Source organism: Capricornis sumatraensis, chromosome 5 (genome assembly GCF_032405125.1).
Source record: "Capricornis sumatraensis isolate serow.1 chromosome 5, serow.2, whole genome shotgun sequence".
NCBI classification, from domain to species: Eukaryota; Metazoa; Chordata; class Mammalia; order Artiodactyla; family Bovidae; genus Capricornis; species Capricornis sumatraensis.
In genome coordinates this window covers 45,010,187-45,025,021 of record NC_091073.1, presented here as the reverse complement: position 1 = coordinate 45,025,021, position 14,835 = coordinate 45,010,187, and the positions used below count along the sequence as shown (strand labels likewise).

General features: G+C 36.3%; 1 protein-coding gene across 1 annotated transcript in view; it reads right to left on the bottom strand.

The window, feature by feature from the left end:
• Nucleotides 1–14,835, bottom strand: part of SEMA3C (semaphorin 3C) — a 206,530-nt gene that overhangs the window by 14,584 nt on the left and 177,111 nt on the right. The window contains exons 13-15 of the mRNA XM_068972571.1: nucleotides 10,400–10,488; nucleotides 6,839–6,880; nucleotides 3,466–3,623 (exon numbers count right to left, since the gene is read on the bottom strand). Coding sequence (XP_068828672.1) covers nucleotides 3,466–3,623; nucleotides 6,839–6,880; nucleotides 10,400–10,488 — 289 coding nt within the window. The remainder of the gene's footprint in view (nucleotides 1–3,465; nucleotides 3,624–6,838; nucleotides 6,881–10,399; nucleotides 10,489–14,835) is intronic.

Genomic DNA, 14,835 nt, shown 5'->3' with positions numbered 1-14,835 from the left:
GAAAACCCATGATACAAGGTTTAATAATGTACATCATATCGCAAGATTAATAATTTCAAGAATGTTTCAGTTCTTTATTAAGAGCATATGATTAAAATAACAATTTGTTGCATTAGGATGACAATGTGGAAACTATGCTGAAGTACACATTTTAGAAAAGACTAGTGGGAGAATATTAGAACAAATGAGTTAACTCATATTTCAGCAGAAACTTTTATAATGTAAAAAACACATGTAAGAATTAAAGATTTTAAAATTAAAAAAAAAAGAAGTCAAAAAAAAATCTCAAATATTCAATGATAGTTTTTGAATAAAGTATGGAATTTTAATTGTGAAATAGTTTTTTTTGTTAAATAAAAATGCTTGGTGGCTAAAGCCAATGTCTGAAAATTTTGCAGGGAAGGAGTACTCATTTTCAATTTCTTCGTGTCATAGAGAAGGCAGATTTGTGTATAGGACTATGGTAAGATTCACTGTGTGGTCCCTATATCACTTTCTTTCTTAGAAAGTGTAGTGCTTCAGTTCCCTTGAGCACTAAATTTGTTTAATAATAGATTGAAGATTGTTTTTCAAGTGTTTTGTTGTTCTTTAGTCCCTAAGTTGTATCTGAGTCTTCTGTGACCCCCTAAAGACTGTAGCTTGCCAGGCTCCTCTGTCCATGGGATTTCCTAAACAAGAATACTGGAATGAGTTTTCATTTCCTTCTCCAGGGGATCTTCCCAAACCAGGGATCAAATGCACATTTCTTGCATTGGCAGGTGTATTCTCTACCACCTGGGAAGCCATCTGGGTGTTAGACATGCCAATTTTTAGAACTGCTTACCAAGAAAAATTAATTATTGCCTTAGTAATAGTTATGAAAATAGTTTTTAAATATTGCTGCTATCATAACTGTGAGTGAATATATAGTCAAAAATACCACAAGTGAGCACAAAAATCATTTTTTATCTGAGATTAGTTAGAATTTGCTTCCCTCATACTTTGTGTCCAGGTGCAGACACATCTCAGGATAATGAAGTCCAGAAATTCTATGTAGAAATGAAAAGAGGCCATAGACCTCCTGATTAAATCTTAAAATAACATGGTGGAATATGGGTCTTTGAAAACAGATACTAAAATCTTCTGGGTAAAGAGGGGGACTTTTCATCATACCTGATGCCTTTAATACAGAAGACTTTGAAATTATCTGGGCCACTTTTCCTTACTCAGATTCAGATGTCTATGCCTATATGACAACTCCACTTGAATACCTGATAGGCATCATTAACTTAACATCGTCGTTTTCCCCACAAACCTGTGCCTTTCCTAGTCTTCTCTTTCTCAGGAAATGACATGCAGATATTTCCAATGCTCAGTTCTGAAAAACTGGCTTATTTCTGAGTCCTCTATTTCTATAACAGCCCAACATGCAATATGTTCGCAGATTCTGTGCGCCCTATCCAGAATCAGAAGACTTTTGACCACCTCCAGCTCTACCAAGCCACCACTTTCTCTCACGTCGATCATCAGTTAGCAGTCTAACTGTCTCGCACCTTCTGTTTCCTCCCCTCACATTCTCTTTCTATCCCAGGGCTTCGATCCCAGCCAAACCCACCAGATGAATTTTTTAAAACAAAATTCAAACAATACTACTCCTGTGCTCAAAAACCCTTCAGCAGTTTTCCACTTAACTCTAAATAAAAGTCCTTTGCTGATTTACTAAATCCTGTGTCATCTGGCATTTTGATCCCATTTCTTCCTACGTTTCCCCCTGCTCATTCTAGAATAGATAGCCTCATTAGTCTTGGTGTTGTTTTTTGGACAGTCTTGGCACGCTCCAGCTCTAAGGGTTCTGGTGCTTCTCTCTAAAATGCTATTCTCCCAAATAACGCCATAACACATTCATCCTCATCACACATCCTCACATTCAAGCTTTTGTTCAAATATACCTTGAGTAAACCTCCCCTGACCACCCATTTAATACTGCAGTCCCCCGCTTCACAGCCCCTATCTCTCTACCCTGCCCTTCAAAAAGTCATAGGTCTTACCATTATTTGATATACCTAGGGTTTCCTTGTTAATTGTCTGTATTCCCCTTCTAAAACTTATTCTCCCTCCAGGGAGGGATTTTTGCCTTTTTGTAGCTATTTTTTTTTTCAATGTTATGTGCCCAGCTCTAGAATCAGTTCAGTTCAGTCGCTCAGTCGTGTCCAGCTCTTTGCTACTGCCTGGCAAACAGTTTCCCTATGATACAAATACTTTGAAGTAATGCATAAAAGGATCAGAATAATCTTGATATGCAGAAGTGCTGGGTTGTTTTAATCTGTCAACCTGTTACTTGAAAGATCACTGGCACTCAAGGCTAGGCGTATTTGCTGTCTCCTGATGACCCTATGTTTCATGGGTTTTCCCCTTGTCACTCATCATGACCCATACTAAACTTTGAGTGAAAATAGCTGTGACTTTGACTGATCCTAAATTCCGCATATTCTTTGCTTTATAATTTCATTACTGGTATTTCCTTCCAACTTGGTGAAAGTTGGTTCAGAGTTTCCTTCCTAAGTCTTCTCTTGGCTAAAACGCACTGTGCCTCAGACTACCTGAACCTCTTAATCTAACCAATAATCATACACTCACCATTGCAGGGGGTAAAGCATGGTTATCAAGGTTTCAAAAGTATTCAGGGTATCCATTCTGGAGCGAGCTCCTGTTGCCTGAACTGGGACAAGTGTTTGATTACAGAAGAATTAAATGGCACAAGGAAACCCTAGGAAAGTTAGGTTTAAGGATATCTGAAGCATATAAAACAAAAAAGATAAACACTGGGTAAATGTGAAAGTTAAATGCTGCTTGACATATTTTAAGGGCTGCAGGTAGAGGATTGTGTTGCAGAGGAACTTTAAAATGAAAAAGAAATTTTTCCAAACTGCTGCTGCTGCTGCTAAGTCGCTTCAGTTGTGTCCGACTCTGTGCGACCCCAGAGACAGTGGCCCACTAGGTTCCTCTGTCCCTGGGATTCTCCAGGCAAGAACACTGGAGTGGGGTGCCATTTCCTTCTCCAATGCATGAAAGTGAAAAGTGAAAGTGAAGCTGCTCAGTTGTGCCCGACTCTTAGCGACCCCATGGACTGCAGCCCACCAGGCTCCTCCATCCATGGGATTTGCCAGGCAAGAGTACTGGGGTGGGGTGCCATTGCCTTCTCCTTTTTCCAAACTACTGCACTCTAATATTTCTGTGAGAATCCCAAGTTAAAATTTGTCCCCTCCCCTGACACCCAGCCCTCTGTATCCTTTGGTAACCACACGTTTGTTTTTTATGAGTGGCCATTTTCTTTATTTGAAGACTACATATGGCGCTGAACACAGCTACTACTTTTAGTGTCATTTTTACAGGATACTGCAATAGAACTGATTCCAATAATGTGGAGCATTGCTTAACCGTCTGATGATACTGATTTTGATTTTCAGCTGAATATTCAGTACTCACCGCTTTCCGGTTGGATAGAACCTAGAGCAAGAATGGCCATCCCAGGCACAGTAGGGATCCCTTGCCAGGCAGCAGTCAGCGCAGGCTGACCCGTAGATGTGGCAGCGATGCAGAGACACTTGGGCAAGTCCTTCATTGGAGCTCACATACAGCTGTTGCTATCAGAAGAATGATGGTGATTTATTTCAGACGTGGAAGTTAAAAGAGACCTTTCAGCAGGAACACATAATATATGCCCACAGACCCTTGGATGCATTTTGAAACAAGAAGCAAAGTACAGAAGGGTATAATGCCAAAATAAATAGACTTTCCCTATGTTAATACACCTATAACATTACCTGACTCGTTTAAAAAAAAAGCAACAACAAAAAACTCAGAGCATCATGTACTCTGAGTACCATGTCATGTGTTTTAGACGTTGAGATTCATTGTTCTCTCAGATTTGAGCTGATGTATTACAGATTTAAATTGTGATGTTTGTGTTTTTTCTTTGAATGCTTTCTCTTGGCAAAGCACAAGGGAGTGTTCAAGTTTGGCAACTCATCACCTTGTAAATTTGAAAAAGTCAAGTCTAAAATGCAGGACATTTTTAAGTTGAGAAAAAATAGTAAGCATTAGATAAAAATTTTAAAACAATTTTCACCTGCTTTTGAAAGTGAATTATTACTCATTAGAGCAATTTTAAAACAATTCAGAGGACTGTATTTATATTTAGACATGTTTTAAATGTTCTGTATGATCCACAAATCTTCAAGAGCCTAAGTTATAATAAAGATTCCATCTTCCTTCATTTGCATGGTGTCAAGAGCTTATTATGATACTGCCCCAGTTCTCTTGGCTATGCATAAAGTGGTTCTCAGGAGTTGAAGGGATAAGTTTCCAACTCAGAGTCCTTATTTTACAAAGGACTAATGATGTGTAACTCAAGTTAACATAGAATTTCTAAGTTGGAACTTGAATATATGCACATGTACACAAACGTGTGTATACGTGTGTGTATATATATATATATATATTTGCAAATTATATATAGATTCACAATTAAATCAGTGAGGGCATCATTGGTCTAACAGATTCTGGAGGCATATCTCTGAGATTCAGATCCCAGCTTCCAAAATTTTGCTGGGTAACTGTTCTAAATCTCAGCTTCCTCTTTGGTAAGATTGGGACTATGCAGCACTTACTCCATAAATGTTTTGTAAGAACAATATAAGGACTAATTCCACATAAATTGCTTAAAATAGTTTCTGGGACCTAAGTGTTTAATGAATATTAAGTAATAGTAGTAGTTGTAATAGAGTAAACTACCAGTGAACAAGCTAGCAATTTATATATTTTCAATTCTAATTAATTATTTGAATCACATCTCAGTTTACTGTGCCTAATATAAAATACTTTGTTCAGATCAATAAATTTTTCAGAAAATAGGCTGAAAATTACTGATCCTCATTTGAGACATTCAAGCTATAAGAAAAAACTATATGTTTCAATAATAATCATTTCCCTAGAAATATTTTAAATAAATGTTTATTGAATACATTAACAAATAATACATCAGCTTCATTAACTTATTCCAAGGAAATGTATTTATGTGAGGAAAGGATACAGGTAATTTCATTCTATAAATAACCTTTTTATTAATCTATTTTCTGTCATGGAATGCAAGGATAAATTAGAAAATAGAAGAGTATAAAATGAACAATAAATTTTTTAGTTTGAGCATGAGAAAAGGTACTAAATTCACAGAATTTAAATATATACAAAATACCATTGTCGATTTACAGTTCTTTTACATTTAAAAAATAGTGCAATATGTAGTTGTTAAAATCAATTTCCCCCAAATCAGTTACCTTGCCTTGAATATAATTGATTTAACTAAAGATTGTAAATGATCTGTAATAGAAGAAGCTGAGACATATTTAATACTTGGATTTTCCTGTGTATGTGTGTGTTGTACATTGTAATTTAATGGAGTGGACTGTGTATTACAAGTTACCAGTTGAATTAGGAGCTGGAATCTATAATTGTTTATTGGGCTACTATGACACACAAATGGCTGTGTCCATTTTGAATTTTGCTCTGATACTTTCTCTTTCCATTAAACTACTTTAAACGAAAGGATTCCCTGCTGACTTCAAAGATTTTCTGACTTGAGATCAGCTCGCTAAGAAATTGGGGAAAATGACAAATGGCTTCTTGCTACTTGGGAAAATGTTTGTTATGCACCATGCAAACATTTTGACAGATGAGATCTTTAGCTTCCTTGTACCCTATTTATTTTTCTTCATAAAATGTCATCAAGTGAAAATAGTACAAGACTGATTGGAATACTTCTTTACCTATAACAGACCAAATATGGTGAAGAACACCAAAGTTATATCATTAGTTATGCTAACACATAAAAACTTTATTCCATATTCCAAGAAAAATAAGTCTTAGGCTCTTACAACAAGCGTTACCACTTTAATTTAGGCAATTTATGTAAGTTAATTCATTTGTGAGAAAAGCATTACCTTGCAGAGGCAGATATAGGTCAGTGAAGTTAATTATTTATAATTTAGGGTCAGGTTGGTATTCAAATGCACATCACTATCATTCTGAAGCCTATCCCATTTTTGACTAAACTGCTCTGCCCCTTAGAACTTTTGCTTAGCAGATGATAGTGCCTTTAGGGTCTGGAGAGGTGCATGTTTTGCAAATGTAGAGACTGGAATTGGACTTTTTCTTTCCATGATCATTGTGTATCTGCATATGCAGGTGCAAATTAGATCAAACATTTCTGGTTAAAATCATAGTAAAACATTTATTCCCCAAACCTTGAAGCCTGATATGGCTTAGATTTGAGACATTCAGATTTTTAAAGTGACAGGTAAACCTTATAAAATAGTACGTTCTTAGAAATAAGCATAAAAGAACGCACTGCATATTTCAAACATTTGACAGTAGCAGGAACTCAAAAGAGGAAAAGAGGATTGATTACGCATTTCAAGTCCCTGAGAATGCTTGTGATGTTATAGTAGCCCAAATATTATGCTAAATTCTTCCTTCAGAAAGATTATTTTTATTTTGGTTGGCTTCACACACTGTAATATTTAAGAATAGAGGATACAAAAAGATTGGAATATCTTGCTGCATATACACACACACACACACACATACATATTCTACTCTAATTAATTTCTGTACCAAATAAACCTATTTTGTCTTCCACTAAAGCTAGTAAATTCCATATCAAAATTAAATGTGTGGTATATTATGAACAGTATTAATTATTTTGCTAACACCAAATTGAATTTTCAAAGTTATAAAATACATTCTTCTACAATAGTAAAATTTTTAGATACAAAGAAAATAAACATGGTCTTGTTTTTACCTTTTTGGATGAAATCTTCATTGTTGTTATAGGAGCATGATTCTAAAAAAAAAAAAAATTGTTAGTTGCTCAAATAATCCTTAAAAAGGATTTTACATGAAATACTTTTTATGCTAAAATTCAAGAAGTCATTATTTCTCTATATATGCACATATATTTTCAAAGTTTAGCAATAATTATCTATAAACTTCATTTCTTCTGTTCAAAATAAGGATGGATTTGTTACACAAATATATGCCTAAACTAAAAAATTAAGTAGAAATTATAACACATCTATCAATATAGTCATTAGAAATAAATGAAAATTAGCAAAACTTGAGATAATTGAAAAAACTGTACGCGAAATATTGAATGCAATGAATAATTCAGGATTGGATCTGGGTGCTTGGGTGGGGGGCAGTGGAATGGTACCTCATTTTATTCCTCCACAAGAAAAGCATTCTGCATAAGACACTATTGTTCACCTGTCAAATGCTGCTATGAAAAGAAGTATTTGCCTGAACTAGACATGTATGGGTGTGAGAGTTGGACTATAAAGCAAGCTGAGTGCTGAAGAACTGATGCTTTTGAACTCTGGTGTTGGAGAAGACTCTTGAGAGTCCCTTGGACTACAAGGAGATCCAACCAGTCCATCCTAAAGGAGATCAGTCCTGAACGTTCATTGGAAGGACTGATGTTGACGCTGAAACTCCAATATTTGGCCCCCTGATGCGAAGAGCTGACTCAATTGAAAAGATCCTGATGCCTGGATGGATTGGAGGCAGGAGGAGAAGGGGACGACAGAGGATGAGATGGCTGGATGGCATCACTGACTCAAAGGACATGAGTTTGGGTAAACTCCAGGAGTTGGTGATGGACAGGGAGGCCTATCGTGCTGCAGTCCATGGAGTTGCAAAGAGTTGGTCACAGCTGAGCGACTGAACTGTACACTTATTAATTCTCTTAGTTGAAAACAGAAGAACATTGTTAGATAAGGTTTTCTTTTGATAAGTGTGAATTAGTAAAAGAACCTAACAGTTATCTGAAATAGTTATCCTTTTTTAAAATTCCTCTGTTCTTAACTTTACTTGTTACATATCATTAGTTCCTTTTAAAGATTAAGGATTAGATTTGTGATTATGTGATAAAGTTTTGTGAAGCATGATCTGAGTAACTCAAGTGTGCACATGCTGCCAAAATCAACTCTGCCCATAATTATTTCACTTTCTGGAGTTACGTGTTCATAAAAACATTTAAAAAAGAATATAGTGATATCTCTAAATACTCAATTGCAACAAACCATGACATTCATTTAGAAATGCACACACATACAGGGCAAGATTTGCAATTTGTATCCACCTAAGGAAATATTAATAGCTGTATTTCGAATTCAAGTTAAGTTTAGGGAAGTTGGACATATTTTCAGAAAGAGTTCTGAAACGAGGATTAAAGAAGATATTATGGTTCTGTGCTCTTTAAAAACAAAGTGCTTGGTTTTTAAAAGTTACATTGAGTTTTCTGCAGTATATCAGTGTGACACTTGGCTAAGGATTTTTTTTTTCCAATTTAAATGTATTATTTCCTCAAGTACCTATCACCGTGTATCATACACACCCAATTATTTTTACCTCACCTCAAAAAATGTGACACAAACACCATGCTGAAGACAGTAACTTTATTTGGTAACTGTGTCTCTCAGTTTAGCCATATCAATCACTGCCACACACATCCGGAAGAAAGCTCAAGCATCCTTAGTCTCTCTTGGGTTGATTTCCTCCCACATGCATTTGGACTGACTCTATTTTTCCACTGAGAGTTTATTCTTTATGATGATAACACCAGCATAACTCATATAACAGATCATAAGTAGTTAGCACATGATCAGAATACCTCACATTTTTAAGACCTTTCCATAGAGTATATGTTTGGGTTTGTGTCAAACTCAATTAACATTTTCCAATTATCAAAAAAGATATTTCAGAATTAAAAATGAAGTGCTGAAATACAATCTTTGTGCTATCTTCAAGAAAACTACTGAATAAGACACTTCATACTATTTTGGCCACTCATGTTGCCCCTATTGAATTGAATGAGAAATGTATTGTTTGGTAAAATATGATTTTGGTTAATCCAGTGACATTTCTTTACAAAGCAAGGCATAGAAATGGCACTTGAATGCACATGGTTAATATTTTATGAGCACAATATTAATCCACTAATCACAAGGAACCTGATGCCAAAGTTAGTCTAACATTAAAAATTGTAACTTTAATAACATAATGGGAAATTGCCAGAATTACTCAGATTCTGTATTGGCTTTTTAAAAAATATTTCTTCATATTTAAAATGTATTAGCATGATCTAACATCATTGTATCCTAGTTACTTATGTGCTTAAAATACAGTATCTTTGGTGACTGTGGGAACATACATTAATACATTCTGAGTTCAGTCAACTGAGCAAGGCAACTTTCTGGATTAGCAATAGTTTGCAGTGAGGAGTTTTGAAGTGCTATTTTCACTCCAGTACAAGCTCACTCCGGTCTTTTGGTGTCCATGACCATTGTTTCTTAGTTACTTTAGTAAGAAATGTAAGTTTGCAGTGAATTGACTCCATACCAAAGTTTCTTCAAAATCTGGCTGTGCTTTACTCATTTTTCCAAATGCAGGTAAGAGGGATCATTTGAACTATCAATTTAATGACCTATACCTTAAGGAGAGAAGGGTTTTCAGGACACCATGTACCTGTTTCCCAGGCTCACGCATGTGAGCCTCTGTGCTAAGTTGCTTTAGCCATGTCTGACTCTTTGTGACCTTATGTAGCCCACTAGGCTCCCATGGGATTCTCCAGGCAAGAATACTGGAATGGGTTGCCGTGACCTCCTCAGGGGATCTTCTCGACCCAGGGATCAAACCTTCATCTCCATGTCTCCTGCACTGGCAAAGGGTTCTTTACCACTAGCATCACCTGGCCTGAATTTTCCTCTATGCCTTTTTTGTTGTGTTTTCATTTCCTTTTAACCCAAATTCAAGGACAAAGAAAATAAACAATGCAATTTCAAGACGGAACATGAAGTTCTAAGTTTAAAGAGACAACAATGTTTGTTTTATTTAACTGGAGTGACATTTGAATTGAAAGCAATAAAACAAGAGAGAACAAAGCAGTTTTTCTTGAAGTTCCTGGCAAAAAAATATGAGAAAGTTTTTCTAACAATCAATAATGTGGAATTATTTGGGTCTCAGTGGCTTGTGAAGCAAATGATAAAAGCCCTTTCAGGGCAGATAGTCTAGACCTTGACCATAAGAACTCATTTAAAAAAAATAATGATGACATCAAAATTCTTCAAGTTGTGATGATAGCTAAAATACTAATTTTTTTAAAGATAACTTGAAATGTAAAAAATGACTTCAGAAAAATATTTGTTCTATTCTTCTCATTTTATCTGGTATTTCCTACTCTCAAAAATTTATAACATTCATTTATTTGATCTTTTATCAATTTTTTTTCCTCCCAAGTGGTCATAAGATTACAGAATTCCATTTAACATGCATGTGCTGAGGTTAACAGAATAGATGTTCAAACCTTAAAGACTTCCAACTCCTCCAGAATGAGCTCACTGCGAGCAGAGCTGTTAGTAGGAAGAACAACCACCTTCTGCACAGTACCCCGATCTAAGAGAAAGAAACAATGAGATGTAGGAAACAAAGACATTTAGACATAAGACTACTGGCTTAACAATTTACAATATTATTTATATAATTACTTAGTCATCAAAAATGAGACTGTATACATTGAGCTATTACCATTTGCAATATTCTTATTTCACTGTAAGTCTTATATGTTTAAATTGAGATTAATTCAAAAGGAATTAATAGGAACATTTTATTACATTTTGCACATGTGCAGTAAAGCCATTTAACTATGAGAGAAGAAAAGAATGTCCAAATGTTGTATGAAGTCAAAAGTTCTGTTTCAGAACCAAGTATGTGAAATAGTCTTAACTTTAAGTTTAGCCCTTAAGAATATTACTCCTCCTAACCAACATTATAAAGTGACAGTTTCATATTTCTGTTAACATTGACATATAATGATTTGATTATGAGAAAAAATTATTATCTAAAAATATTATTATAGAAAAAATTATTATGAATGAATTTCTGTAATCATTGTCTTGTAAATCACTAGTACTAGAAATTGGCATTCGATCTGTAGCTGCAGAGAGTTTAGACATAGTAAAATGTTTCACTCACAATTCAAAATAATTTTAAAAGCAGAAACCTAGCTGTGGCTTTATTTCAGATGTGGGCACCAAAAGCTATGACAAACCTAGACAGCATATTAAAAAGCAGAGACATTACTTTGCCGAAAAAGGTCTGTCTAGTCAAAGCTATGGTTTTTCCAGTAGTCATGTATGGATGTGAGAGTTGGACCATAAAGAAAGCTGAGCACCAAAGAATTGATGCTTTTCAACTGTGGTGTTAGAGAAGACTCTTGAGAGTGCCTTGGACTGCAAGGAGATGCAACCAGTCAATCCCAAAGGAAATAAGTCCTGAATATTCATTGGAAGGACTGATGCTAAAGTGACGCTCCAAAACTGTGGCCATCAGAACTGAAGAACTGACTCATTGGAAAAGACCCTGATGCTGGGAAAGATTGAAGGCGGGAGGAGAAGAGAACAACAGAGGATGAGATGGTTGGATGGCATCACCGACTTGATGGACATGAACTTGAGCAAGCTCCGGGAGTTGGTGATGGATAGGGAAGTCTGGCGTGCTGGAGTCCGTGGGGTCGCAAAGAGTTGGACACAACTGAGTGAGTGAACTGATTCATGGAACAATTCTATGATTTTCATGATTATCGTTTTCAGTTGGGCATGTTTCTTTAGAATATTTAAACTATAGTGAAAGTTTCAAGTTAGATGGGTCAAGTGAACTTAAGTAAATAAAAAGGTACTTGTATTTGGGTCTTCCTTGGTGGTCTACTGCTTGCAGCTATAGACAACACAGGTTTGATCCCTGGTCCAGGAAGATCCCACTTGCCATGGAGCAACTAAGCCCTCAGGCCACAATACTGAGGCAACTACCGACAGCTGCCCACCCTAGAGGTCAAAGAGAAGCCATTGCAACGTGAAGCCTGAGCACTGCAACAGAAGATTACCCTGGCTTGCCACTACTTGAGAAAGTGCCAGCACATCAATTAAGACCCCGGGCAGCCAAAAATAAATAAGTTATTACATCTTTAAAAAGTACTTGTATTTCTCAATTAGAGACTGCCAAAACGAAGATGTCTAAGTAAATGCAATATATACAGAAATGTTACTTATGTCAAAAAATTTAGTTAAGAAAATTTCATCTGCAACATAAGCATTTTCTAAACATATAATTGTTATTCTACCAAGCACTTAAATTTTAGGTTTAAAAAAAACTAGTTGCAACTTGGTCATGTGAGGTTAAAGTAAATTTTTGAGTGCTTTGAGAAAGTAAAAATATATTTCCTCACCAAAATGTGTTCCTGTTAAAATAACTAATGAGTTGCTTTGTGAATATCAAGTCATCACTCTCTTAAAGTACGAGCATGTAACTGTGAATTTATAATTTTGACAGGTGCATTATCATCAACAGACACTAAAGCATCTTTTAATTCTGTTGAGAAATGTCACTAAGAAGAGATACTTGAACCGAATCGTACAGGACTTAACAACTAGGAGTCTATTAGAGATGAATTTCCGTTCTGGCTTAGCTGGTAAAGAATCCACCTGGAATGCGGGAGGCCTGGCTGGGTTCGATCCTTGGGTTGGGAAGATCCCCTGGAGAAGGGAAAGGCTACCCACTCCTGTCTTCTTGCCTGGAGAATTCCATGGACTGTATAGTCCATGGGGTCGCAGAGTCAGATATGACTGAGTGACTTTCACTTAAAAGAAAAAACTTGAAACCAATACTACAAGTCCCAAACCTCACATCTCAAGCTGTGCAATTACATAGCTAAGCATTACTCTGACATAAAAATTCCATTTATTATTTATAATTTCTATTTTATGAATCTAACTGTACAATAAAATAATTCTTAATAAAAACTAAACTCTAAGATTTTACCAACTAAAAAAATTAAAACCTACAAATAATAATAGTGATGTTTATACAGAAAAATAAGACCTAAGAGATTTTGTCCAAACAATCCTTGGAACTTTACAAGGATACAAAGTTTAAGCACCTAAATGTTAAAGTTTCAAACTACACTCTGTAGTACAAAATTCACTTCTTAAGCCATACTTAAAAATACATAAAAATCCTAAAGATTTGTAGGCTCTAGGCATAATTAAGAAACCTAGAATTTACTGTTTCATCGATTAACTTCTTTAGAATTAGTTCTGTACCAATTTGTGCTAGTTTCTTGGAAGATAATTAATGTAGGTATAAACTGGAAGTGGAAAAACATTTAGGCATATAGTTCAGAGACACACCACAACTGAAAATAGATGAAGGCGCTTGGAGGTGTTTCCTAGTTTCTGTTAAGAATTCAGCACAGAGAATAGTGTACACTTCTATGGGAATAGTATATACCAAAACCCCTAAAATTAAAGCCTTGAAATTATAACACCTAGGGAAGGATTTGTGTGATATTCTGTCTGTGTATGTGGTGTCTGTGTGCGTGGCTAGGTGAAAGTTTAGGGTGTAAAACTATCTTTGTTTTAGGTCATGTTATCATAAAGATCATCAGTTCAGTCCAGGTCAGTTCAGTCGCTCAGTCCTGTCCGACTCTTTGGACTCCATGAATTGCAGCACACTAGGCCTCCCTGTCCATCACCAACTCCCAGAGTTCACTCAAACTCACATCCATCAAGTTGGTGATGCCATCCAGCCATTTCATCCTCTGTCATCTCCTTTTCCTCCTGCCTCCAATCCCTCTCAGTATCAGAGTCTTTTCCAATAAGTCAACTCTTCGCATGAGGTGGCCAAAGTACTGGAGTTTCAGCTTTAGCATCATTCCTTCCAAAGGAATTCTTTCCAAAGGAACACCCAGGACTGATCTCCTTTAGAATGGACTGGTTGGATCTCCTTGCAGTCCAAGGAACTCTCAAGAGTCTTCTCCAACGCCACAGTTCAAAAGCATCAGTTCTTCGGCGCTCAGCTTCCTTCACAGTCCAACTCTCACATCCATGCATGACCATCGGAAAAACCATAGCCTTGACTAGATGGACCTTTGTTGGGAAAGTAATGTCTCTGCTTTTTAATATGCTATCTAGGTTGGTCATAACTTTCCTTCTAAGGAGTAAGCGTCTTTTAATTTCATGGCTGCAATCACCATCTGCAGTGATCTTGGAGCCTAAAAAAATAAAGTCTGACACTGTTTCTACTGTTTCCCCATCTATTTCCCATGAAGTGATGGGACCAGGTGCCATGATCTTCATTTTCTGAAAGTTGAGCTTTAAGCCAACTTTTTCACTCTCCTCTTTCACTTTCATCAAGAGGCTTTTTAGTTCCTCTTCACTTTCTGCCATAAGGGTGGTGTCATCTGCATATCTGAGGTTACTGATATTTCTCCCGGCAATCTTGATTCCATCTTGTGCTTCTTCCAGCCCAGCCTGTCTCATGATGTACTCTGCATAGAAGTTAAATAAGCAGGGTGACAGTATACAGCCTTGACGTACTCCTTTTCCTGTTTGGAGGCAGTCTGTTCTTCCATGTTCAGTTCTTACTGTTGCTTCCTGACCTGCATATAGGTTTCTCAAGAGGCAGGTCAGGTGGTCTGGTATTCCTATCTCTTTCAGAATTTTCCACAGTTTATTGTGATCCACACAGACAAAGGCTTTGGCATAGTCAATAAAGCAGAAATAGATGTTTTTCTGGAACTCTCTTGCTTTTTCGATGATCCAGCAGATGTTGGCAATTTGACCTCTGGTTCCTCTGCCTTTCTAAAACCATACTTCTTATTTTTATTTTTTTTTAAAGTCACAACAGTTTTATGGTTTCCGGCTGAAGCTTGCAAGGACCAGTGTCATCCTCAGTTCAGTTCAGTTC